Source organism: Centropristis striata, chromosome 4 (genome assembly GCF_030273125.1).
Source record: "Centropristis striata isolate RG_2023a ecotype Rhode Island chromosome 4, C.striata_1.0, whole genome shotgun sequence".
Classification (NCBI taxonomy): Eukaryota; Metazoa; Chordata; class Actinopteri; order Perciformes; family Serranidae; genus Centropristis; species Centropristis striata.
The window spans coordinates 9,217,899-9,244,043 of NC_081520.1; the positions used below are offsets into that span (position 1 = coordinate 9,217,899).

General features: G+C 40.5%; 2 protein-coding genes across 2 annotated transcripts; both read right to left on the minus strand.

Annotated features, from left to right (window-relative positions):
* Nucleotides 1-256: 256 nt before the first annotated feature.
* On the minus strand, nucleotides 257-13,457 carry LOC131970240 (extracellular calcium-sensing receptor-like). Its single transcript, XM_059331582.1, has 8 exons — nucleotides 13,360-13,457; nucleotides 12,929-13,223; nucleotides 12,547-12,836; nucleotides 11,977-12,272; nucleotides 10,776-10,981; nucleotides 5,939-6,160; nucleotides 3,402-3,525; nucleotides 257-1,161 (listed from the first exon to the last, which is right to left on the minus strand). The coding sequence occupies exons 1-8, from the start codon at nucleotides 13,416-13,418 to the stop codon at nucleotides 257-259; spliced, it is 2,397 nt and encodes a 798-aa protein (XP_059187565.1). The 5' UTR covers nucleotides 13,419-13,457.
* Nucleotides 13,458-13,959: 502 nt separating this feature from the next.
* Nucleotides 13,960-24,470, minus strand: LOC131970202 (extracellular calcium-sensing receptor-like). The gene is made up of 8 exons (XM_059331536.1): nucleotides 24,397-24,470; nucleotides 23,904-24,198; nucleotides 23,519-23,808; nucleotides 22,922-23,217; nucleotides 21,787-21,992; nucleotides 20,181-20,402; nucleotides 15,485-15,608; nucleotides 13,960-15,389 (listed from the first exon to the last, which is right to left on the minus strand). Exons 1-8 carry the CDS (start codon nucleotides 24,453-24,455, stop codon nucleotides 14,485-14,487), a joined length of 2,397 nt encoding a protein of 798 aa, XP_059187519.1. The 5' UTR covers nucleotides 24,456-24,470; the 3' UTR covers nucleotides 13,960-14,484.
* Between the last annotated feature and the right edge of the window lie 1,675 nt (nucleotides 24,471-26,145).

A 26,145-nucleotide genomic window follows, 5' to 3' on the forward strand; every position in this document is an offset into this window, starting at 1 on the left:
TGATGGTAAATGTAGTTCACTAAAGCAATACAATCCTCAGTGTCCAATTTACTGAGAAAGCTGAGTTCTCCTGCTCAGAGAGACAGCAATAATGAGAGCAACACATTCTGCAGCACAGTAATTCAGCTTTTCTGTAAATGTAGCACACACTGAGGAATGTATCGCTTCAGTCATCTACATTTAATATCAAAACTGTTTGGAAATCCACCTCAATGCTTGCAAAGTCTCTTTTAACTTTTTCCTAACCTCATATATCTCAGGATTGATCTTTGTTCATTAAATGTTTCTTGGTGTTCTTCTCTGGCTTAAACAATATGATGAAACACTTTGGAGCAAATATGCACAATATTAGTCCAAAACTGGAGGCCAGAATTGCAAATATCTCCACAGCCACAGTGAATTTTCCAGGAGAGCTGACATATGCAGGGATAAAAGTGATCCAGACTGCACAGAATATCAGCATGCTGAAGGTGATCAGCTTGGCTTCATTAAAATTATCAGGTAGTTTCCGAGCCAGGACAGCTAACACAAAGCAAAAGACAGCCAGCAGGCCGATGTACCCGAGCACAGCCCAGAACCCAACAGCTGAGCCTAATGCACACTCCAGGATGATTCTCTCCTTGTATGTTGTGAGGTTTTTCATTGGGAACGGTGGTTTAAGAACCAACCAAATAGTACATATTATAACTTGAATGAACGTGAAAGACACTACAGTCATTCTTTGCTGTGGAGGACCAAACCATTTCATCACATTGCTTCCTGGGAGTGTAGCTCTGAAGGCCATTAACACCACTAATGTTTTTCCAAGAACACAAGACATACAGAGGACAAAGGTGATCCCAAATGCTGTGTGGCGCAGCATGCAGGACCACTCAGAGGGCGCTCCAATGAAAGTTAATGAACATAAGAAACACAGAGTCAGAGAGAAGAGCAGCAGGAAGCTCAGCTCAGAGTTGTTGGCCCTGACAATCGGGGATGTCCTGTGACGATAGAACACAGCCGCTGTTATAATGGCAAGACAGGCACCACCAACTGAGAATGCAGCCAGGATGATTCCTAGGACCTCATTGAAGGAAAGAAACTCTACAGGCTTGGGGAGACACGTGTCCCTCTCTGCATTAGGCCAGAACTCCTTGGGGCATGGGAAACAATCAGGGGAATCTAAAAAAATTAAGCAAAGAGGCCTTTTAGGAGACATATGTGATGCGCTCCATCGAAATGAGTCGGATGTCGCAACCGTCCGTTCTTGTAAAAACACGTTTAAACATGAAAAAAGTGATTTTTGGCTGTTTTGGGGTTTTATGCGTTTCTGAATAAATAAAGCCTTAGCTTTAAGACAATGTCAACATTAATATGAAATTCAAATGATAAGTATAGTTTTTAAGCTCTTAAAGGTAACGTTGTCAGAAAGTTTTTCGCGGCACACAGCTGTTTACAGACAGGCTGGATGACGTGGTTCAGATAGTGGTGAAGATCGCTGGCTTAACTAGATGGATTAATGTGAGGAGAACATTGCAAAACTTTTCAATTTAATCAGAGATAGAGGTGCTACATGTGTTGATAACTGGACAGAGTTAATTATGGACTATTTCACCACACCGGTAGGTGAGGAGAGAGAGAGAGAGAGAGAGACAGCGGGACCTCCGACTAGGACGCGGACGGTGCGGTTAACGTTAGCCAATATAATGCCGGAGAGATTGAGTTGGAGGAAGATGAGGAGGAAGATATTGCGCTCATGGATGAGCCGATGGTAGCAAACAATGTCTCTGACTGTAGTTATCTAAACGAGGACAATGTTAAAGAGACTGCGATAGCTCGGGAGTACAAGTGGAGCCGCAAACTGCACAACAACGGCTCCTGCTAGCTGCTAGCTTATAGTTTATCTACGCGATCCTACTTTTCTCTGTTAGTAAGGGCTAATAAAATCACTAGAGCAGGCTAAGAAAGCAGCTAATAATGCTTGATAACTACACTACACCGTGTGTAACGTTAGCCCAGGTGTGGGTGTGTCAGGTGTGTGTCTCAGGTGTCTACTGTCTCCTATAAATTACATTTATTAAAATAATGAGGAAAGTCAGTGTTTCATTCACTCAAAAAAATGTTGTTTCTGAACATAATCCAGGCAGTGATTACCTTATCACCACACAACTGAGGCTAATTATTAAACAGTAATATACAAACATAATTTGTAGGAGACAGGTTTGCTGTGAGACACAAAGGTGAGGAGATCTTTAGGCTATAACAAAATAAACAGCCTAAAGAATGGTTAATGTATAGTAAAAGTATTGTTTAAAAGATCTGATATGGTGAATCATAAACTGTATGGTGAATATGTTATGTTTCTGAATATGGGGCTGTATTAAATCCTGTGCTGCAGTCTGTCTATCAGTGAATGCACTGATCATATTGAAGCAATAATACAGAAATGATCAGGCCTCATTAAACAATGATTCAATATGATTTAGCCAGCCCAAAAGGTTTGTGATGATGACTGCATTTTTTATTTATGCTATCTTATTTCGTAGATGAACACATTTGGTCCATCCTGTGAAGCTCCATACGACTCTATGAGAGGATGCAGTGTGAGAAGCAGCAACACCAGAGGACTGCCTGCTTCCTTGATGCATGTGACAGTTTAATTATTTAATAATAATAATAATAATAATAATAATAAATGTGAAATAATATAAAATATTCTGTATTATTATATTAAAAGGGCCATTGTCTGTATATTTTTAATTGTATGGATATGCACTTGTAAGTAACTGTAAGTACATGTGTGCACGTGGCTCACTATTTAATATTTTATAAATATTCTTTATATTAATATTTTTAAAGTATTATTATATTTAAATACCCATCATATATTCTGTATTACATCATATGTACAGTATATTTGTTCATATTTTATCATTATTGTATTCCATATGTTTTGGATACTTATCTACATGGGTTTCTAGGCCTGTACTGTGTTGTGTATGTGCTCGTGCACGAGGTCACGTGCACGTGTATGTGTGACAGTATGAGTAGACTACACATACAGATGTGGGGTATCACCTTTGACCCAAAAATATTGTGTTCATTTGGACTCTAGTCTTAATAAATGTGTTTTAATCCCAGTGAAACATGGCGCAATCTGTTTCATTATCTTTAAAGCCCTTTTTCTCAAAACTAACTTTTGATAACAGTCGAACTTTGGATGAGCATATCTCATGGAATATTTGGCGTAGAAACATAATGTTGGTATTGACATGAAGCTAAGAGTCTCCTCTTTACAGACATATCAAAATCTCAAAATGTGTTTCGGGGTCAATGTGACTCATTTTGATGGAGCAGGTCACATATTGTAAACTACTATATATGTTGTACAGTCAATATGTATTTTGAGAAAATAAAAATACCTGTAGCATTGCTAATCTCTCCCTCAGGACATGGCAAACAATCATAACAGCAAATGGGTTTTCCTTTCTGCAGCACTTTACGAGTTCCTGGAGGACAGCTGTCAGAGCACACTGACACAGGTACCTGGCACAAAGAAAAAAAAATCACATTCAGATATGCAACAAAGCTCTGGAGTTAAAAAAGAAAAATTAGTAAAAATGCCAGAATTTGAAGTCAATTGAAAACTCCTCTTGCAGCTCTCCCCTCCCCAAATACTGAACAAATGCTTACAATTTTGATAGTTTGAACACAGTTTACAAGCAGCCATTGTCATAATTGACTGCTGAGTTCGAGTCCCTTCTGCTCTGATTGTTTTTTTCCTTTCCGGTGTGGTAGATTCTCACAAATAAAGCTCTGTGTAATCTTAAAAATTAGCTGATCATCGGCGTGTGTAGAGGGAGGGAAAATAGCTTTGGTTAAAAGTGAAATAAAAACTGACACCCCCCTAATTTGTTCTTTTTTTTCTCTAATAACTACTTGATAATTAGTCCCTTTCAGATATAAATCAGTTCCTTTCACATTTTGGGGAAACCTTGCTGTTATTTTCTTGTGACAGCAGGTGTCGCTGTTAGAACAGGCACAGTGGGGGACAGACAACTTGAGCCCATGTTGTCATGTGACCGGCAGAATAAAACATGGCGCCAAGTTGATCCAAACACATAACGTGTCTCTGTCCTTACTGCTTCACAGGTATGTTAAATGTGGTTAAAAAAGCATAACATTAGTTAAAATAATGCTTAAGTGTTACATACATATTCTGACAGTGATATGACTGAAATAGGCTCTCAGAGAAGGTGTGGGTTAATTGTTTTGTGTGTTCTACTGCCTAGCTTAAATGTGCTATGTTTAATAGTTATGTTTAATAGTATGGAAATAATATGTATTAATGTTACTGAATGTATTACCATATATTTGTTAAAAGTAGTCTGTTTTGGATCCATGAGAAAACTGTGGTAAATTTGTGGTGTTTTGGAGCCCTGTAATTGTTGTTAATGTAGCTACCAAATAATTTTGTCTTGTGTACAAAGCTGGCACTTTCAGTATTTGCTTTCGCTTAGGTGGTCAGTGTATTTTACAATTGTGTATTTAAGGCCAGTTGAATGGTTGATGACATTTTGTGACTGGCAGAATAAAACATGCCGCGAAGTTGATCGTAAACACATAACGTGTCTCTGTCCTTACTGCTTCACAGACCCTCAGGACTGTGCAGCAAACTAGCTACTGGCCCAGGTACCCCTAGACTAATGGCCGGTAACTAGGGATGGGTACCTTTCACATTTGAACCAATACGGTACCGATACCCGGTACCTGATTTTCGGTACTTTTGCGTTTGTTTATGTGGTAATGAATGTTAATTTGTTTAATAATAAAATCTAATTTTTTCAATTCAACATATTTATTTCTCAAAATATAAACTTTAAAAAATATATCAAAACAATATAAAATCCAGGATGAGCAGTGCTTTATTGTTGAGTGAACGTGCATTTTGTAACATGAAGGTTGCAGTGTTATCAAAGAATGCAGAGGAGCGCTCTCAGGTGGCAAGTGCACGGAGGAGAAAAAAAAAAAAAAAGATTGCAAGTGCACGTGTGATTTGTTGTGATGACGTCGTAGCTGTGCTGCGCAGCACCGGTCAGACAGCATTGTGGCCATAGCATGGTTGGAATACACAAAGTTGAGTTGGGCTGCTCTGTGCACATATCGAGGATGACGCAGGAGTCTGAGGGATTTAATTTCAGCGAGGCAGTTTGGAGTAAAGTGGCAGGTAATATTCCTGAGTTGAAGAGCGGAGTATTAGCGGAGGACCATAGATGCAGCAGCTAGTTGCTAGCTGCTAATGACTGGTCTACAGAAGAATGAAGAGAGCAAACGGAGTAAGGAAGGTCCAATCTCGAGGCAGACAAAGGCCAAGCCCGGGTAGAGACATTGGAGAGATAGCAGCTGGCGGCTAGCAGGCCTAGAGCCGGGCTGTTTGTCTCTGCGCCGGGTTGGAAGAGGGCAGCAGCTAGTGGCTAGTGGCCGCGATGAGCCGACAGGGACAGACGAGGAGGTAAATAAAAAAATAAAAAATAGTGCGATCGTCAGCACGCTTGTTAATCAAAGACGTTAAATGAAAACAGGTTGAAATCAATGATCAGTTTAAAGTTAACGCCGTTTAGGTACCGAAACATGGTACCGTTTGATTTTACATGAATCGGTACTCGGTAGTGCCGACGGAATTCGGTCGGTACCTATAAAAGTACCGAATTCGGTACCCATCCCTACCGGTAACACATGCGCTCCTCAAATAAAACCAAACAAATTTTTCAAAACTCAACAAGGGAATATTTTTGGATAAGATAAAGGGGTAGTTTTATGCAAGAATGCTTTAACTTTGGAACAATTCTTTTTACAGTGAGTATAGGCAGGAGGAACAGGCACCAAAACACTTCATACAATGTAAGACTGTCAAACTTTCAACTTAAATGTGTTAAACTAGAGCTTTTGGGCTCCTTACCTGTGTGCTGCCCTCCACCCAGGTGAGGTTCCTGTTGATACGGAACTCCCGGCCCACTGGCAGTGATGCATCATAGTGACCGACTGTCACCAATTCGATGTTGCCACTCTCAGTTTTTTGCCAGTTCACCAGCTCATATGTGGCCACAGGATCCCCGTTGGCATCAAATGACACATTATAACCATTTTGCGAAAAATGTACTTTCTTTAACTGCACAAGAACCTGGAGGATAATAAACAGTAAGAGAAAATAAATAATACTTAAAACAATAAAATTTTAGCCAAAATGATGACAGTGTTGTAGGGATTTTAGGATGCCTACTTTTATAAATAAATGATATCTTGCATGGGGCACTATTAATATAGGGATTTTATTTCCTACAGTTATAGGATGTCTCATGCCGGAGCATCAAAAATGTAAAAACGGGCCTTACCATAAATGCTATCCCTCCCATAAGGATATCAAATATGTAAGGATGAACCTGAGCAACTTTTGTGTGGGTCTCACGGTTCAAAAGTGTGGTTGACTATCAGAATTATTAATAATTATCATGAATAACTAAGTAAAACAGAGAAAAGATAGCCAATTCACCCAAATAAGTCTTGTAAAGTTACTAAACTATCAATTTGAGACAATGATTGTGGGGGAGGCCGCATTGCCGAATGGCCGAAGCGCATGTCTTCAGAACAAAGGGTCATAAATCACAAGGATGGTGTGGCGTGAGGAGTGCCTTTCCTGCCTTTTCCCACCGCATTCCAAGCAGCTCGGTTAACACCTCTACTCAAGATACCCTCTCTCAACCCTGCTGAAGTCGAGAGCTATCGCCCTGTCTCACTTCTTCCATTCTTATCCAAAACTATTGAATGGGCGGCCGCTAAGCAACTTTCAGAATTCCTCCTACAGAACAATCTTCTTGATTCAAATCAATCTGGTTTCAAGAGCATTCACTCGACTGAAACGGCTCTGTTGTCTGTGACAGAAGCCTTAAAAGAAGCAAGAACAGCAGCAAAGTCTTTAGTTCTTATTCTGCTTGACTTGTCAGCTGCTTTTGACACAGTTAACCATCACATCCTCCTCTCTACTCTCTTTAAAATGGGCATCTCTGGCTTGGCTCTGTCCTGGTTTGATTCCTACCTGAAAGGATGCTCATTCAGTGTATCCTGGCATGGACAGTTGTCTACTTTGCATTGCCTCTCCACAGGGTTCCCCAGGGCTCAGTGCTATTCGCTATCTACACCACCTCTCTGGGTCAGATTATCCACTAACATGGCTTTTCCCATCACTGCTATGCATATTAACACACTACCAGTTCCTACCAGAGCAGGGGCATCCCTCTCAACCTTTAAAAAACTCCTGAAGACCCACCTATTCAGAGAGCACCTTCTCTCCTCGCACCACATGACAACTCTACTCCTTAAAGAATTGTCACTAGCACGTATTGCTGCACTTATAGCTCTTATTGCACTATACCTTGATTGTTCCCCTTTTTTTCCTGTAAGTCGCTTTGGATAAAAGCGTCTGCTAAATGACTAAATGTAAATGTATATGTGAATCAGTGTGTGAGCAAGTCAAAGAAGTTAGTGTTGGGATCTTGCTAAATGTGAACCTTGGGTTCATTTGTGGGTTTGGACTGACGCAGATTAAAATGCAACAGCATTCTCTTTCAACTCCCAAAATGGCATCTGGGGCCTCCATCTTGGTTCTCACAGTATGGTTCCTAAGCGAGAACAACTGGAACATCTGCTGAATAACTCAAACATTGACTTTTTGGGACTCACAGAAACCTGGCTATCCTCCTCACCACCTGAAGCTGCTATAACAATGTCGGATCACCATGTTTTTAGAAAAAGATAGGGACCATGGGAAAGGTGGGGGGTCCTACTGTATGTCAAAAACACTCAACTGTTGCCCGATAGAATTACCTGAAGTAATCGATTTGTATCGATTTGTATCGATTTAATTGACCAATAAACCAGGATAACAAACTACACTTAAACTAGAATTGACCTTTTGTTTTCAAATAAGCTGGAAAGAATCACTAAGATTCACAACCTTTTCACAGGACTATCAGATCATGATGTAATTTTCTTTTCCCGGAAAGTCAATAAAAGTCGTTTTCTAAATTCACACACACATATCTGCCTCAGAAATCACCAAATAATAACTTCATCCCTAAGAACCAACAGCAAAATGTTGAAAAAGCTCTCAAGGAATTAGAATGGGATAATGTAATCTCCTGCAATGACATAAACCAGAGTGCTGACTTCTTCTCTTAAAAAATTAAGGAGGTTCTGTTGTCTTTCTCTAGGACAGGGAGCTCTAGGATGAGGATCTAGGATCTACCTCCCTTCCCTGGTTGAATAATGAGTTAGAGTTAGAGATCAGGTGGTCAAAACTTCACTGAAAACTGGTCTAATCACTGACCATCGAAAATTTACATCAGCACGAAACATCAGCGTTCGGAAAAGCTAAAGCAAACTTCTTCTTAAACATAATTGAGAGTGCAAAGGGAAATTTTAAAAAAGTGTGGAAAGTGATCAATAACCTATCTGGCCGACAGAAAAGACAAACCAGTAAAGGACTGGAACTAAACACCAAGAATCAATCAGTGAAAAATCCTGTCACCTTGGCTGCAGAATTTAATTATTTTCTTAATAAATTCTGTTTAAGAAATATCAAGTCTGTTCAATGCACCTGACTGTGTTTATCATCCTGTCAATTGCTCAATTGCGAACAACCTGTTTTTAACATAACTGAGATCTCTGAAAGATAGGTAATGAAAATGATTTGCTCTCTTAACAAATCTAATGCCAAGGATGACTATGGATTTGACACTAATTTTTTAAAACTTCACTCAGACTCTCTGGTTTGCACCATCATGCAGCTGGTAAATCTGTCTATCAGACATTCTGTAGTCCTGACTAACTGAAAGGTGAGCACGGTGAATCCAATCTTCAATTCTGGAAGTAAATCTGAAATTAACAACTATAGACCAATCAGTATTCTTCCTGTCATCTCCAAAATAATAGAAAAATTGGTGGCTACTTAGTTAGTAGAGCATCTCAATAACGGTTATACAGCGTTACATCCGATGCAGTTTGGCTTCCGGACTCAGCATTCCACAGAGTCGGCCATGTTTATTGAAAAAACCAAGTGTCTCCTAGATAGGAACAGCTGTGTGGGAGCTGTTTTCTTGGGTCTTAAAAGGGTCTTTGACATCGTTGACCACCGAGTACTGTTAACTAAGCTGTCGAAATTGAATTTCTCTACACAGGCCCTCAATTGGTTCAGATCATATCTTGCAGATAGAAAGCAGTGTGTGGTGGTTGGTGATCTCAAACCCCGTTACCTGGACTGTCCAGTAGGGGTCCCTCAAGGATTCATACTTGGACCTATTATGTTTTCTTTTTACATTAATGATTTATTTGATGTCTGTAAGGGTATCAATGCACAGTTGTACGCGGATGACGCAATTATCTTCACCCCTGAAAAACATGACAGAGGCTGCTCAAATTCTCACAACAGCAATGGCTCATGTTCAAGACTGGGTCACTGACTCATGTCTTTCTTTAAATGTTAAAAAAAACATCTGTATGATTTTTGCTAAAAGGCCGCAAAATATTGATCATTCTGGTGTCTTTCTGGGAGGGGAGGAACTCGCTTTGGTGAGCGAGTTCTGATACTTGGGAGTCATCCAAGACTCGACACTCTCTTTCAGGAAACGCATCAAAAAAGTTTCTAACTCTGTCAAATACAATCTGGCAAATCAGATGTTTGCTTCGCAACGAGTGGTATAATCTGAAAGAAACTAGGTCCAAGATTCCTGTTAAGATATAGATTCCATTGTGGACTTTTATTTTTAATGTCTAGCTCATCCTCAACAGTTGAGAAAAGTCACGTCATGGAGATCACACCTCTCAAACTGCTGTTATTTATTTTTTAAAAGTGAGTCCTGACAACAAAATATTAGTATCATCAGAAAGAAAAGTGTCTTCTGAACACGTTGATGCAGGTTTCAAGACTGTAGTAATAGAAATGTGAGCCAAATAATAGTTTTGAAAATTGGCATTTTCTTTTTTCCTCAATAAATTAATGGTTCCAGGTTACATTAGTCTCTATGGGACATTTGGAGTTGGAATTCCTGGACATTAAGGCTCACTGAGCCAAATCTGTAGGTCCGATTGATTCCAGAGTATGATATCTGGGACCAAAACAAGATTGATTTATGAAGAGTGACAGATGTAGGAACAAGCACAGGTTTTTCAGAGAATTAAAAAAAGAAGTCCCAGCCTCTCGCCACTTGAGCTCTGAACATTCTGCCCAATATACACAAGTTATAAACTCTGAAACAATCAAACGTACAGTGCGATTTCATCAAAAGCAAGCAAACAATCAAACTGTTTGGCCCAATGAAGTCCCAAGTCTCAAGACCCGTTTAAACATCTGCATTAAAGTATAGCAAATTGGCACAGCCCCAAAGTGAGGTGTTTCTTAGCTCAATCAGTCATTTTGCCATTTTTACGAAAATGGCAAGGAAAATCTCTAACAAAATACATAGCGCACCATTCTCAATCTTTCACCACTTTTTCATCTTTCTTTTCTTTTCCTTTTTTGGTGTTGCGTAGCAATGAGTTCTTTGACAGAAGTTGTGGCAAAGTATGAAGAATAGTAAGAAAAATATATGGTGAAGATGAAACACTTTGCATTGCACCGATGGTGCAAATTGGCACACCGAATAATAACAATTTAATTTAATTCCATTTCATTAATTTGTACATGATACATTAAAAAAGAATTTTGGTGTATTGGTGTGATTACCTATTTGTTTTTCACTGACCTCATCAGACTCTATCCTGGTGAATTTGTCACAGTGAGTTGTAGACTTTCTTTCCTGACACACTGCATTATGAATGGCATGTGCTATTGCATAAGCAGCCTTGTATACCATGTTAGTGATCCGGAGCTGAGATGTGTCAGTGTACGGAGTCTGGATCGTCTGTATGTCTTCACTTCCATCACACACACTCTCGTTTGGGATTGCACCTAAAACCACACAGGGACAGAAAGAAGCGATTTTATTTTCAACCCTAAAAATTACAACTCATATCTAGAAAGCATTGTTTTAGTTGTAAAACATGCATTTTTTAATTTAAAGCACTCTCGCAGCACAAAAAAAACTGTTTTGCAAATATCTTTATCTATTTTTTGATAGTTGCTTTTTCCGTTTGTATCCGCCCTATTTTTTAACCATCATTCACTGATTGAAATGTCATTAGTTCAATCCCTGAATCTGGCAGTGTAGATGCTGAAAATCTTGAGCAAGATATTTCAGCCCAGAATGTTTGTTAGGCGGTTGCATGGTAGCCTCGGTCAGCAATGTATGAATGTGTACGTGAATGGGTGATTATTGACTTGGAGGGTTGCTATGACTAGAAATGTAATTTAGTCTATTTATTTGCCAATATTGTTTATAGAAGGAAGCACATTAAAGGAATTTGACTTTGGTTTCATGTCTGTTAATGTAAATATAAACACAGACATTGACAATATGTGCATGTTTACAGTTAAATTATTAAATATATAATTTAAATACTGACTTGACCGGTCTTAACATGTTTAAAATACACAAAAGATCTGAAATCACTCATAATATTTAATTACATGCAAAAAAAGCGTATATACTGTAGCTGATATGTGCTGCAATTTTTCATCTCTATTTAGCTTAATGACCTGGAGACTGTCTCTATATCATGTGTTGTGTTCATGGCTTTAGTGTTAACATAGACAAACTGTAGCAAAGTTTAAAGAAAACCTTCTCAAAGACAGCAGAATATCAAAAACCTGTCCTGAAAGATCATAATTTCAAGTGAGATTAACAGAGATGCACCTTATTGCCTCCTCATGACTCAGTTCAATTAGAGCAGATTTCATGCTTAATCTGGTATTTAGTCTTGAAGGAACGGCTACTCCACTCAGATAGACAGAGAAAAACAATACAATTGAAACACAAGGAACCAAACATATGATTCAACTCTCACTTTTTTTCAGCCGGCAGTTGAATACATCCTCCCAGAACTCAGTGAGCAGTGGAGAGGCAGCCACTTTAGAGGGAGAGAGGTCCAGCAGGAAGTCTCTCAGACCTGGGATGACTGATTGCTCAATGCCAAATCCAATAGCTCCAGCACAGAAGCTGAACCTCAGCATGTCTGGGTCTGTTACCCAGGCCTCACTGCCTATCCACTGGCGAGGTGGAAAAGGCTCAAGAGAAAGCTCCTCTAGCAAAATCTTCATGTCTCCATTTGCTGTAAATGCCACAACAACCACAGCTGTCGACCTGGAGAGACTTTTTACTTCATTATATTATATCGGCTCAAACATAAAATTGAGATCATGAACACAAACATAGATGTGAAAGATTGCATAGAAAATTATAGTTTAGTATTTGGGCCCAAATATGAGTGAAATACATTTGATGTAAAACATACACTTCTAAACTGTCTTTAACTACATTTAATCATGAATATTAATTGTTTACACATTTTATGGTTCTGTGTGCAGAAGGTCAGTGTCAGCACATGGAACAAAAGTACAATCAGTGATGTAGAAACCTGCGGATAACGTCAGCTACTCTCTGGATCCTGCTACGTGGGTTGGTCCGATAGAAAGCTTCAGAGTATTCCACACAGATCCCCTCTCTGCGTGCTGCGGCCAGGAAAGACGCCATGCCATTATTGCCATAATCTGAATCCGACCTGACAGCACCTATCCAAGTCCAGCCAAAGTGTTTGACCAGCTTGGCCAGCGCGTCAGCCTGGAACTGGTCACTTGGGATTGTTCTGAAAAAACTCGGGTACTGCTGCTTATCAGACAGGCATGCGCAAGTGGCAAAGTGGCTCACCTAATGAAATAGTGTAATTATTTAACTGGACAAAACAATCAGCTCAAATTTATATTAAACATGCAGTTTGCTTTGAATTAAAAAACATTTACTTGAGGGATGTTAAAAGGCCCGATGATTCGCGACATGCTGATGGAATGCGTGGACCCGGGCCCATCAACAACTGCCATCACTTTACCAGACTGTGAGCAGTTGTCGCCGGTGTAAAACATCGGGTCCAGGCTGTTTGAAAGCTGGAATGCCACATGCACCGCCACGGGCACCGAGGCACACGAGTCGTAGATCTGATAACCGAGTCTGATGCCCGGCAGCAGCTCCGTGCTGTTGTTAATCTCCTCGATGGCGAAGATCATTGCGCGTGAGAAGCGCAGTTCACGGGGTTTAATTCTGCACACAGAAACTCATGTCAACTCCATAAGCGCAATTCATATTCACTGTCAAAAACGTATGAATGCACTGCATCTGTGAACCAAATTGTCAGCACATCATAAAAAATGAATCCCACACTCTCCCTCTTACTAACCTCCCTTTGCACCTTAGTGGCTCAGGCATGTAGGTGTAGTTATGCTTAACTGTGTGCATGTTGATATGTTGGGAGAAAACACCACCAATAACATAGTCACCATCCACAGAAAAGACAGGTAGACGAGTGGTACCCTGAAGCTTACATTTTGCAGATTCAGCCTCAGAGCTGACCCTAGCACTAAAAACATTCAAGGCAAGAGCTGAGTTCAGCTCACACAGACCCAGAGACAGGATCAGGCTAATAGAGAGAGCAGTGATCTCCATCCCTCAACTGTCTGTGTGGGAATACTGCATGTGTGTTATCACTGGTTTATAGGTTTTTCAGACAAACCGTCCCTCCTTCCACTGTACGTCAGCCTACTGTACACCAAAGAGAATTATTTCTATGGGCCGTATAATATTATCTTCACCTAGTGTCCACGTGTCTTTTCTCAAAGTTATCATTGTAAACACAAAATATCTTTCTAATTTTATGCAACCGTTATACCCTATGTTGTTTCTTTTTAGTTCATACAGCAGTTAAGTCTGAATAATGCACCTTTAATATCTTGTGTGGTTCAGTCCCATCCTACATAATGTGAACATGGAAATATTTTTGAAAAAAGCTTTTATGAAGATTTTATGACAGCATCAAGACAGAACACAGAACCAAGCCTTTTTTCTCTATTTTGACCTTGTTTATTTTCTCATTTAGCTCATCAAAAAATAATATTTGTTAAATAAGTTCATAACATGTTCAAAGAATATTCACAAAATGGCATTAAAATTCATGTCAATATTTAAGGGTGAAGACTGAGTTGAATTTGCACATCATAAGCATTATACTGTATGCTATGGGAAAATTTGTTCATTTATGTTGTCCAATTAGTGTTGATGGTAAATGTAGTTCAGTCAAGCAATACTCAGTGTCCAATTTATTGAAAAGGCTGAGTTCTCCTGCTCACAGAGACAGCAATAATAAGAGCAACACATTCTGTAGCATGGTAACTCAGATTTTCTGTAAATGTAGCACACACTGAGTTGTTTATTGGTTCCGTCATCTACATTTACCATCAAAACAGTTGGGAAATCCATTTCAATGCAGGCAAATTTCTCCTTTTTCTTTTTCTAAACGTCATATATCTCAGGATTGATCTTTGCTCATTAAATGCTTCTTGGTGTTCTTCTCTGGCTTAAACAATATGATGAAACACTTTGGAGCAAATATACACAATATTAGTCCAAAACTGGAGGCCAGAATGGCAAATATCTCCACAGCCACAGTGAATTTCCCTGGAGAGCTGACATATGCAGGGATAAAGGTGATCCAGACTGCACAGAATATCAGCATGCTGAAGGTGATCAGCTTGGCTTCATTAAAATTATCAGGTAGTTTCCGAGCCAGGACAGCTAACACAAAGCAAAAGACAGCCAGCAGGCCGATGTACCCCAGCACAGCCCAGAACCCAACAGCTGAGCCTAATGCACACTCCAGGATGATTCTCTCCTTGTACGTTGTTAAGTTTTTCACTGGAAATGGAGGATTAAGAACCAACCAAATAGTACATATTATAACTTGAATGAATGTGAAAGACACTACAGTCATTCTTTGCTGTGTAGGACCAAACCATTTCATCACATTGCTTCCTGGTAGTGTAGCTCTGAAGGCCATTAACACTACTATTGTTTTTCCAAGAACACAAGACATACAGAGGACAAAGGTGATCCCAAATGCTGTGTGGCGCAGCATGCAGGACCACTCAGAGGGTGCTCCAATGAAAGTTAATGAACATAGGAAACACAGAGTCAGAGAGAAGAGCAGCAGGAAGCTCAGCTCAGAGTTGTTGGCCCTGACAATTGGGGATGTCCTGTGACAATAGAACACAGCCGCTGTTATAATGGCAAGACAGGCACCACCAACTGAGAATGCAGCCAGGATGATTCCTAGGACCTCGTTGAAGGAAAGAAACTCTACAGGCTTGGGGAGACACGTGTCCCTCTCTGCATTAGGCCAGAACTCCTTGAGGCATGGGAAGCAATCAGAGGAATCTGAAAGAAATAAGCAAAGAGCCCTTTGAGGAGACATATTGTAAACTACTGTATATTCTGTACAGTCAACATGCATTTGGAGAAAATAAAAATACCTGTAGCATTGCTAATCTCTCCCTCAGGACATGGTAAACAATCATAACAGCAGACAGGTTTTCCTTTCTGCAGCACTTTACGAGTTCCTGGAGGACAGCTGTCAGAGCACACTGACACAGGTACCTGGCACATTCATACAAAAAAAAAAATCACATTCAGATGTTCTACAAAGCTCCAAGGATAAAACGCTAAAGTTGGTAAAAATGCCAAAATTTGAAGTAGAGTGAAAGCTTCTCTTGCAGTGCTCCCCTCCCCACCAAGTCAACAAGCAGAATATTGGATAAGTGCTTCCGGCTTTGACCGCAGTTCACAAGCAACCATTGCTATGATTGATAGCTGTGTTCGAGTCCACTGATCTGATTGGTTGTTTTCTTTCAGGTGAAGTAGATTCTCACAAATGAAACTCACCCGCTCATCATGTTTCTTCAAAACCAGCTGATCATGGGCGCGCACTCAAGTTAAACTAAGTCAATTTGCCAAAATCTCCAACAATCAAGTCAAAAATTATACTTTTATATAACTAACCCTTGTACTGCAACTCAGCAGGTGAACACATTTGGATAAGATGGAGGGGTAGTTTTATGCAAAAATCCTGTAACTTTGAAATGAATCTTTTCACAGCGAGTATAGGCAGAAGGAACAGAGACAAAAAACACTTTGTTTCGGCTAAAACTCCCTTCTTGTGTTCGGTAAGTATTTCTTTACACACATATATACACTTAACCACTCTATAACGGAGGGAACAAGTTTCTACGCGTGTTTAGTGTGTTGAACAACGGTAGAAAACAGTGAACTAAACAGTGAACTAAAACTAAGGACTCATTTTCTTTATTCTAATCCTTCTCTGTACTCTTTCATTTGATTCTAAATCAACATAAACAACCGAGACTAATCTAGGTGAGGCCCACAATATAGGCAAATATGGAAAGTCCTAAATAATAATGTCCTTTATTGTCCATGAGATTCTTCCATCTTGAGCAGGAGACACAACTTATCTATGGGTCTCTCTAAGGTGCTGGTCTTTGTTTTGACAAGGACCCGACAGACGAACCCTTTAGCGTCGGGAAGTGTCTTTTCCACTTTTCCCATTAACCAGGATCCTCTTGGAGCTCTCTCATCCACAATGAGTACAACGTCTCCCTTTTTCATATTCCTCTTCTTCTCCAACCACTTCTGCCTTTCTTGTAGGAGGGGTAAATATTCTCTGGACCAGCGCTTCCAGAAGATGTCGGAGATGTACTGCACTTGCCTCCATCTTCGTTTGGAATATAGATCCTCTTTCTGAAATACACCTGGGGGGAGTGCTGGTTTTCCCTTGAGCAGGAGAAGATGACTCGGCGTCAGTCGCTCAAGATCGTCCACATCATCAGATGACTTGGTAAGAGGTCTGCTGTTGATCACTGCTTCTACTTCACACATCACAGATTGCAGACATTCGTCGTCAAGTGAGTGGAGCTTCAGAAGATTGGTAAGTATCTTTCGGACTGTTCGTATTTGTCGCTCCCAGACACCACCGTGGTTGCGACCCAGCAGGCGGCTTGAAGATCCAAGTGACTCCTTTTTGCAGGAGAGCCTCGGAGATCTGGGACTAGTTCCATTCATTCATCGCCTGAAGGATCTCGTGTTCTGTAGCTACCAGGTTTGTTCCGTTATCCGATCTGAGTGTGTGATTTCTATGTAGACTGCTCTGATCGTAAGGCAAGTAAACAAGACTCCATAACGCTTGACTTGCACGCGTCCATGCTTTGCTTCAAAGGGGCCAAAATGGTCTACACCGACGTTAACGACGGTGGATGGCCAGGCAGTAGACGATCAAGTGGTAGATTTGCCATCTTCTGTTCACTCACGGCTGCTTGACTGTTCCGGCATTTTACACACTTCGAAAGCACACTTCTCACAGCTGCATTTCCTTTGCATATTCAGACCCTTTGTCTCAGTCGAGCAAGGGTGTGGTTTCTCCCTCCATGTCTGATTTTCTTATGAGCATTCCTGATTATCAAAGTTGTGACGTGGTGATCCTTGGCCAGGATAGCCAGATGCTTTGTGTGTTCTGGCAAGGCTGCCTGGTGCAATCTTCCACTAACCCAGAGAACCCCATCTTGGAGGAAGGGATCCTGCTTCATAATAGAACTGCTTCTCTATATTTTTTCACCGTTCTGCAGCGTGCAAAGCTCCTCATGGAAGGTTTGCCTTTGGCTGAACTGAATGATCGCAGTTTCTGCTCTTCTGACATCCTTGACAGTGAGAGTAGTTCCTTTCAGGGTAGATTTCCATTTCTGCATGCGGTTCTCAACTGTCTTGATTTTTCACATCTTGACTTTCTGAAGACTGGGCTTGAGACTCAAATGTCTTCCTCGTTTCGCACAGTCTTCGAAGCAGCTCCTTCAGTCTCAACATCCAGGCGACAGCCTTCTTCAGGCTGTACCAGTCGGAGTAGTGATGAGTCAGCTTGAAGAGAGGGTCTGTGCTTGAGTCAACGGTCTTGATGACGTTCACACTGGTGGTACATTTCACTTCTGCGTCCTCTTCACTTATCTCTCTTGAGAACTCTGATAGGACAGGCCAGTGAGACTCACTCTTGGCTAGGAAGTCAGGACCTTCAATCCAGCTCTGACACTTCATGAAGTGCTCTGCCTTCATTCCTCTTGATGCATGGTCAGCTGGGTTAGAAGCCGTGTTGACATACTTCCACTGTGCTGGCCTTGTGTTCTCTCTGATTGTCGACACTCTGTTCGCAACGAATGTTTTAAAACGAGCGCCGTCGTTGTTGACGTATCGGAGGACGGTGGTGCTATCTGTCCATAGCACAGACTCTTTTAGGACCATCGAAAGCTCTCGCTTCATGAGCTTATCCATTTTCCTCGCAATAGTAGTCACGGTGAGCTCAAGGCGTGGGGCTGTGACTGGTTTTACGTCGACTCTGGATTTTCCTAAAAGAAAAAAGCAGTGGACTCGACCGTGGCTGATCTCGATGCGGAGGTAAGTGACAACGCCGTAGCCCTTCTCGCTAGCATTGGAGAAATGATGCAGTTGTGCTGACGTTACCGGACCAAATCCTTTTGGCTTGATGCACCTCCTGACGAAGCTGGCGAATTGGCTCATATCAGACAGCCAGGCGAACCACCTGTTTGCCACGTTTTCTGGAATCTCTTCGTCCCAGGTAAGATTCATTCGACAGAGACTCTGGACAATGGTCTTTGCAAGAAGAATGAACGGCGACAGGAATCCAAGGGGGTCGTATACTGGGCTTACAACCCAGAAGATACCTCGTCTGGTGATGGGCATGCTCTTCACGTGGATACGGAACTTGAAGGAATCTGATTCTATGCACCAGTCTACCCCAAGGGCCTTTTCCATGGGTAGTTCATCCCTGTCCAGGTCTAGATTCTTGATCTCCTTTGCTCTCTCATGTTCGGGAAGTGATGACAGCACTTTGCGGCTGTTGCTTGACCACTTGGTCAAGCGGAATCCTCCACTCTCACACAATGAGGTCCTTGGTCAAAGTAGTAGCTTTCTTCTTGTCGGGCATTGAGACTAGGCAGTCATCGACGTAGAAGTGCTGCAGAACTGTAGTTACTGCTTCAGGTGATGACCGGTCCTTTCCTGCACTCCATCTGTTCTTTAAGTTTATTTTCCATGGCCTTTGCGGTCAACTTGATCTTTCTTTTCATGTCTAGCTCGACATTGCCCTCCCTTTTGGTTTTATCCAAATCAGACATTTCAATTGGCTATTAAAGTTAGATGAGTCTCTTATTATAGCAAGCTCTTGCAAACTTCTGAAATCAAGATAAGCAGTCCTTTAACCTCAAAACATGTAGATGTTTTCAAAGAGAAGGTCCCAGGGCTGTATTTATTTCCAGACAAACTTGAGGGGCTAATATGACTATCTAGCGATAACACTTTTCTCAAAATGTCCTGTGTGACTACTGGCTACTAGCACACCTTGTGGCTTCTAATGTTTTGATTTGGCCACACAATGGTAGAATTATCCTTATTTCGCTATGACCGGCAAATTCTGTAGCTGTAGCTTATCCAGTCATTTAATTTCATTCTTTGTGTACTCATCCATCATTGTAGAAGTCGTCAGGAATTCTGGTCGGGTGCTGGCTCAACGTAGTTAGCTATCTCTTCAGCTAGCTAGCTTCCTTCATCAGCTAGTGTTCAGCGCAATGCATCTGCTCTCAGCTCCCGATCGTCTTCTCTTGCCCTTGGCGACTGTTTTCTACTTAATGTTGTGGCTAAAACTCCATTCTTGAGTTCGGTAAGTATTTCTTAACACATATATACACTTAACCACTCTATAACAGAAAGAACGAGTCTCTAAACGAGTTTAGTGTGTTGGACAACGGTAGAAAACTGTTATTTACTGAATGCCCACACAATGATACAGTCACACAGTTTTTCTCTCCCTCAATGCACGAGCTCCTACGTCATAGCTCTGTACTACAGCGCGTGCACGCTCTAACCAATGTAATGCATGTACACTAACATATCCTCAACTAACATACAAACTATAGAATACAATTAAACAATCACTATAGTAAACAGTCACTAAATATGAATCAAAATAATAGAATATCTAAATCTGAGACTAAATTACAAAAAATGAAAAATGGCATTAACACACTTTATACTATGTAAGACTGTCAAATTTGGAACTTAACTTTGTCAAAACAGAGCTTCTGGGCTCCTTACTTGTGTGCTGCCTTCCACCCAGGTTAGGTTCCTGTTGATACGGAACTCTCTGCCAACAGGCAGTGATGCATCGTAGTGTCCAACTGTCACCAACTCGATGTTGCCATTCTCAGTTTTTTGCCAGTTCACCAGCTCATATGTGGCCACAGGATCCCCATTGGCATCAAATGACACATCATAACCATTTTGCGAAAAATGTACTTTCTTTAACTGCATAAGAACCTGTGAGAATAAAATACAATAAAAGATAAATAATACTTAAAATGTGAAAATTTGAGCTGAAATGTTGATAGTGTGCTGGAGATTTACAATTTGCTTTGTAACAAGTACTCATACTCCTGGGTTTCCTTTTAGAGAGTTACCTATCAGGATTTTATTGTACTAAATTAGTCGTTGCTTTGCACAAACTACTCGTTATTTTGGGTATTTGTTGATTCCAGTACCAAAGATGGTTGCTTCGCAACAAGTGCTACAAACTATGAAAAAAACTTTGTCCAAGAATACTGTTGACATACAGATACCATAGTGGGTTTTTATTTTGAAGGCCTGGTCCATCCTGACCTTGCTGGTTGCCATGTTGTTTACCTCAGCATTAGAAAGATGGAAAGGGGAGGGTCACACTATGTCTAACAGTTGAGAAAAGTAATTTCATGGACATCACACATTTCAAACCACTCTTATAATTTAAAAAAAAATCTTAGGCCTTACACCAAAATATTTGTATCATCAGAAAAAAAGTCTCTGCTGAGTGCATTGATGAAGGTTTCATGTCTGTAGTAAAAGAAATGTGAACAAGATCTCAGTTTAGAAAATGGTCTTTTTCTGTTTTCCACTTGAAATGTCTGTTTCCAGTTAACATTAGTCTCTATGAAACATTTGGTCGAAATTGCTGTTGCATACGGGCTCACTGAGCCAAATCTGTAAATCTGATTGATTCCAATGTAAGATGTCTGTGACAAGCACAAGATTCTCTCCAATTTGCCCTAAAATGATTTATGAAGAGTTAAAGTTCTGGGAAGAAGCACAGGATTTTCAAAGAAAAATGTCAAAAGAAATGTCCCAGCCACTCTCCACTCTAGCTGTGATGTCATCCACTCTAGCTCTAGCCCAATACACACCCATTATTTACTCTGAAACGCTCTGAAAAAAGTATCAAACGTAAACTGCAATTTCATGAAAAGAGTGCAAGCAATGAAACTGTTTGGCCCAATGAAGTCCCAAGTCTCAAGACCCCCTTAGACTTCTATGTTAAAGTATAGCGAATTGGCACAGCCCCAAAGTGAGGTGTTTCTGAGCTCTGCGATTCTTAAAATTTTTTACGAAAATGGCGAAAATGGCTGTTTTTTTTATCACTCACCACCTTTTCATGTATCTTTTGGACATTTTTAGTGTTGCCTAGCAACGAGTACTTCTTCCAAAAAAGTACGGTGGAAGATGAAGAAAAATAAGAAAGATATATAGTCAAGACAACATAGTTTGTATTGCACCGATGGTTCCAAATTGGCACTACAAATAATAAGAATTTAATTCAATTTCATTAATTTTTTCTTGAAATGCCAAAGGGCATTTGTGTATTGGTGTGGTAACCTATTTGTTTTTCACTGACCTCTTCAGACTGTATCCTGGTGAATTTGTCACACTGAGTTGTAGACTTTCTTTCCTGACACACTGCATTATGAATGGCATGTGCTATTGCATAAGCAGCCTTGTATACCATGTTAGTGATCCGGAGCTGAGATGTGTCAGTGTACGGAGTCTGGAGTGTCTGTATGTCTTTACTTCCATCACACAAACTCTCGTTTGGGACTGCACCTAAAATCACAGAGACAGAGGAAAGGCATGTTTTTTCAACCCTTAAAAGTACAACTCATCGCAACAACTCATATCTATATTGCACTAATGTAGATGTAAACATGCCTTTTCATTTAAAAACTCTGAAAGCAAAAAACACTATTTTGCAGACATCTTCATTTATTTTGAGATAGTTGCTTTTTCTGTTTGTATCAGCCCTATTTTTTAACCATCATTAACTGATTGGAAGATCATTAGTTCGATCTGGCCCTGGCAGTGTAGATGCTGAAAATCTTGAGCAAGATACTGCAATCCAAAATGATTTGGTAGCACCTTGCATGATAGCCTTGGCCACCAATGTATGAATGTATATGAGGATAGTTGAGTGCTGATTTGTAGGGTTGCTAAGACTAGAAATGTAATTTAGTCTGTTTCATTAGCCAAGTATCTGTACACATAAAAGGAAGCACATTAAATGAACTTGACAGTGGTTTATGTCTGTTTCTGTGTATATTAACAGCCAGGGACAATATGTGCATGTTAAAAAACTGTTTATATTTAAACTATAAAAAATATATCATTAACAGACTTAAGAAATCACTGTTGGAATAATAGTTTAATTATATGCTGACAAGCATATATACTGTAGCTGATATGTGCTTTACGTACAATTTTTCATCTCTATTTAGCTTAGTGATCTGAAGACTGTCTGTTTTGTGTGCCTATGTTCATGGCTTTAGTGTTGAGATAAAGACCTGAACGATCATAATTTCAAAGGAGCTTCACAGAGATGCACCTTATTGCCTCCTCATGACTCAGCTCAATAACAACAGATTTTCTATTCATGCTAAATCTGAGATTCAGTCTAAAAGCAACCACTTAGATAGACAGAGAAAAACAACAACAAAAATGTAACACAAGGACCCAAACATATGATTCAACTCTCTCACTTTTTCTCAGCCTGCAGTTGAATACATCCTCCCAGAACTCAGTGAGCAGTGGAGAGGCAGCCACTTTAGAGGGAGAGAGGTCCAGCAAGAAGTCTCTCAGACCTGGGATGACTGATTGCTCAATGCCAAATCCAATAGCTCCAGCACAGAAGCTGAACCTCAGCATGTCTGGGTCTGTTACCCAGGCCTCACTGCCTATCCACAGGCGAGGTGGAAAAGGTTCAAGAGAAAGCTCCTCCAGCAAAAACTTCATGTCTGCAGGGGCTGTAAAGGCCACAACAACCACAGCTGTCGACCTGGAGAGACAATATAGTTCATTATATTATATCAGCACAACAATAAAATGTAGATGATAAACACAAACATACATGTGAGGGATCGGATAGAAAATTATAGTTTAGTATTTGGCCTCACTGACATGAAGAAGAATGTCAGTAACAAATATGAGAGGAATACACTTGATGTAAAAGATACACTTCTAAAGTGTCATTAAGACCATTTAATCATGAATATTAATCGTTTACGAATGTTATGGTTCTGTGTGCATAAGGTCAGTGTCAGTACAGGGAACAAAAGCACAATCAGTGATGTAGAAACCTGCGGATAACGTCAGCTACTGTCTGGATCCTGCTACGTGGGTTGGTCCGATAGAAAGCTTCAGAGTATTCCACACAGATCCCCTCTCTGCGAGCTGCGGCCAGGAAAGTCGCCATGCCATTATTGCCATAATCTGAATCCGACCGGACAGCACCTATCCAAGTCCAGCCAAAGTGTTTGACCAGTTTGGCCAGCGCGTCAGCCTGGAACTGGTCACTTGGAATTGTTCTGAAGAAATTTGGGTACTGCTGTTTATCAGACAGGCATGCACAAGTGGCAAAGTGGCTCACCTAACGAAAACAACACTGTCATTATTTAACTGGACAAAACAATTACCTCAAGTTTATATTAAACACACAATTTTCCATGAATTCAAAACATTTACTTGAGGGATGTTAAAAGGCCCGAGGACGCGTGACATGCTGAGGGAATGCGTGGACCCAGACTCACCAACAACTGCCATCACCATACCAGACTGTGAGCAGTTATTGCCGGTGTAAAACACCGGGTCCAGGCCGTTTGAAAGCTGTAATGCCACATGCACAGCCACGGGCACTGAGGCGCATGAGTCGTAGATCTGATAACCGAGTCTGATGCCAGGCAGCAGCTCCGTGCTGTTGTTGATCTCCTCGATGGCAAAAATCATTGCACGTGAGAAACGCAGTCCACGAGGGTCAATGCTGCATACAGAAACTCATGTCAACTCTATTACAGAATGTGGCCATTTTAACAGAAAACATATAGGAGAATTGCATATTATATTCACTGTCAAAAACGTAAATGCATTCATTAAAATTCACACATCATTAAAATTAAGAACATTTCCATCCTTACACAGTATAAAATCATCTTATCAGACATTTCTCCCTCTTACTAACCTCCCTTTGCATCTCACTGGCTCAGGCATGTAGGTGTAGTTATGCTTCACTGTGTGCATGCTGGTATGTATAGCGAAAACACCAGCAATAACATAGTCACCATCCATTGAGAATACAGGTAGACGAGTGGTACTCTGGAGCTTACATTTCTCATATGCAGCCTCAGAGCTGACCCCAGCACCAGAAACATTCAAGACAAGAGCTGAGTTCAGCTCACACAGACCCAGAGACAGGATCAGGCTAATAGAGAGAGCAGTGATCTCCATCCCTCAACTGTCTGTGTGGGAATACTGCATGTGTGTTATCACTGGTTTATAGATTTTTCAGACAAACCGTCCCTCCTTCCACTGTACGTCAGCCTACTGTACACCAAAGAGATTTCTTTCTATCGGCCGTGCGATGTTATCTGCACTCAGTGCCCATGTGTCTTTTTTCAAAGTTATCATTGTAAACACAAAATGGTTTTCTAATTTTATGCAACCATTTTACCCTATTTTGTTTCTTTTTAGTTCATATAGCAGTTAAGTCTAAATAATGCACTTTTGATATCTTGTTCGTGTGGTTCAGTCCCATCCCACATAATGTTAATGTGGAATTATTTTTGAAAAAGCAATGATTTTATGACAGCATCAAGCAGGCCTGGACTGGGACAAAAATATCGACCCTGGCATTTTTGCCCTGACTGGCCCACCACAACTGATGACACACAAACTATCTTAGTGCTCTCCTAACCATATAGACATACTAAGCATATAGCACCATATCCACACTACATGTAGGCTACATAAAACAGCCGTCATCCCAAAGTGTCAATCAAAACATAGGAAGTCAGAATGTATAACTTTCACTCTTAAATGTATAAATATTTATAAGTGCAATAACATGCAGCACAACAAAACAGGAAAATATGGAAAAACACTCATTAATAATAGAGTGGAAACTCCATCTGTTTATCACCTCCAAATCTATCAACAAATAATCACGCTGGCAAAGATAACAGCGAATCAGCTTCACAACACTAACAGGACTGACCAACATGCAATTATGACAAGGCACTAGGAAACGGTGGCAAACTGGTATTATAACTGAACAGTAACAACAGCAAGCCTAGCATGTTGCTGTGCCAGTCTAAAAACTTCAACCAATTAGGTAGTCAGGGTGTCCAGGGTGTAGTCAGGGTGTCCAGGGTGTCCACAGTATCCAGGGTCAGGGTGTGTCTTGAACTCCATTAAAAGTCTGAACGGGCCAAACTTACTGTCATCAGTATGCACATAGTGGAGGCAGCAGAAACTTTCCTCTCTTAATATGCTTCTGCCCACTGGCTGCATGCGCACCCAGTACTGTTTGTACACAAGACACCCGTCTATACAAGATACACTGATAATGTTTTGTAACGTGTTGGGAGAGAGCATAGGGAGTGTTTCCCAGAATGCTTTGCAGCACTGTGTTTTATATGTAAATGAGGGTTTGGAATAGGGATGGGTACCTTTCACATTTGAACCGATACGGTACCGATACCCGGTACCTGGGAATCGGAATCGGTACTCAACGGTACCAATTTTCGGTACTTTTGCGTTTGTTTATGTGGTAAACAAATGTTAATTTGTTTAATAATAAAATCTCAATTTTTCAATTCAACATATTTATTTATCAAAATATAAACTTTAAAAAATATATCAAAACAATATAACATCCAGGATGAGCGGTGCTTTATTGTTGAGTGAACGTGCATTTTGTAACATGAAGGTT

What these genes read in the sequence shown, in the direction of transcription:
- LOC131970240 (XM_059331582.1), bottom strand. Translation starts at nt 13,418, where the DNA reads ATGCACACAGTTAAGCATAACTACACCTACATGCCTGAGCCACTAAGG. An exon ending in CCACTAAGGTGCAAAGGGAG is followed by an intron (nt 13,224 to 13,359) that starts GTTAGTAAGAGG and finishes TTCTGTGTGCAG; the next exon opens with AATTAAACCCCGTGAACTGC. An exon ending in GGCCTTTTAACATCCCTCAA is followed by an intron (nt 12,837 to 12,928) that starts GTAAATGTTTTT and finishes CTATTTCATTAG; the next exon opens with GTGAGCCACTTTGCCACTTG.
- LOC131970202 (XM_059331536.1), bottom strand. Translation starts at nt 24,455, where the DNA reads ATGCACACAGTGAAGCATAACTACACCTACATGCCTGAGCCAGTGAGA. An exon ending in GTAGCTGACGTTATCCGCAG is followed by an intron (nt 23,218 to 23,518) that starts GTTTCTACATCA and finishes TTGTCTCTCCAG; the next exon opens with GTCGACAGCTGTGGTTGTTG. An exon ending in GGGTGGAAGGCAGCACACAA is followed by an intron (nt 15,609 to 20,180) that starts GTAAGGAGCCCA and finishes TGAATGTGCCAG; the next exon opens with GTACCTGTGTCAGTGTGCTC.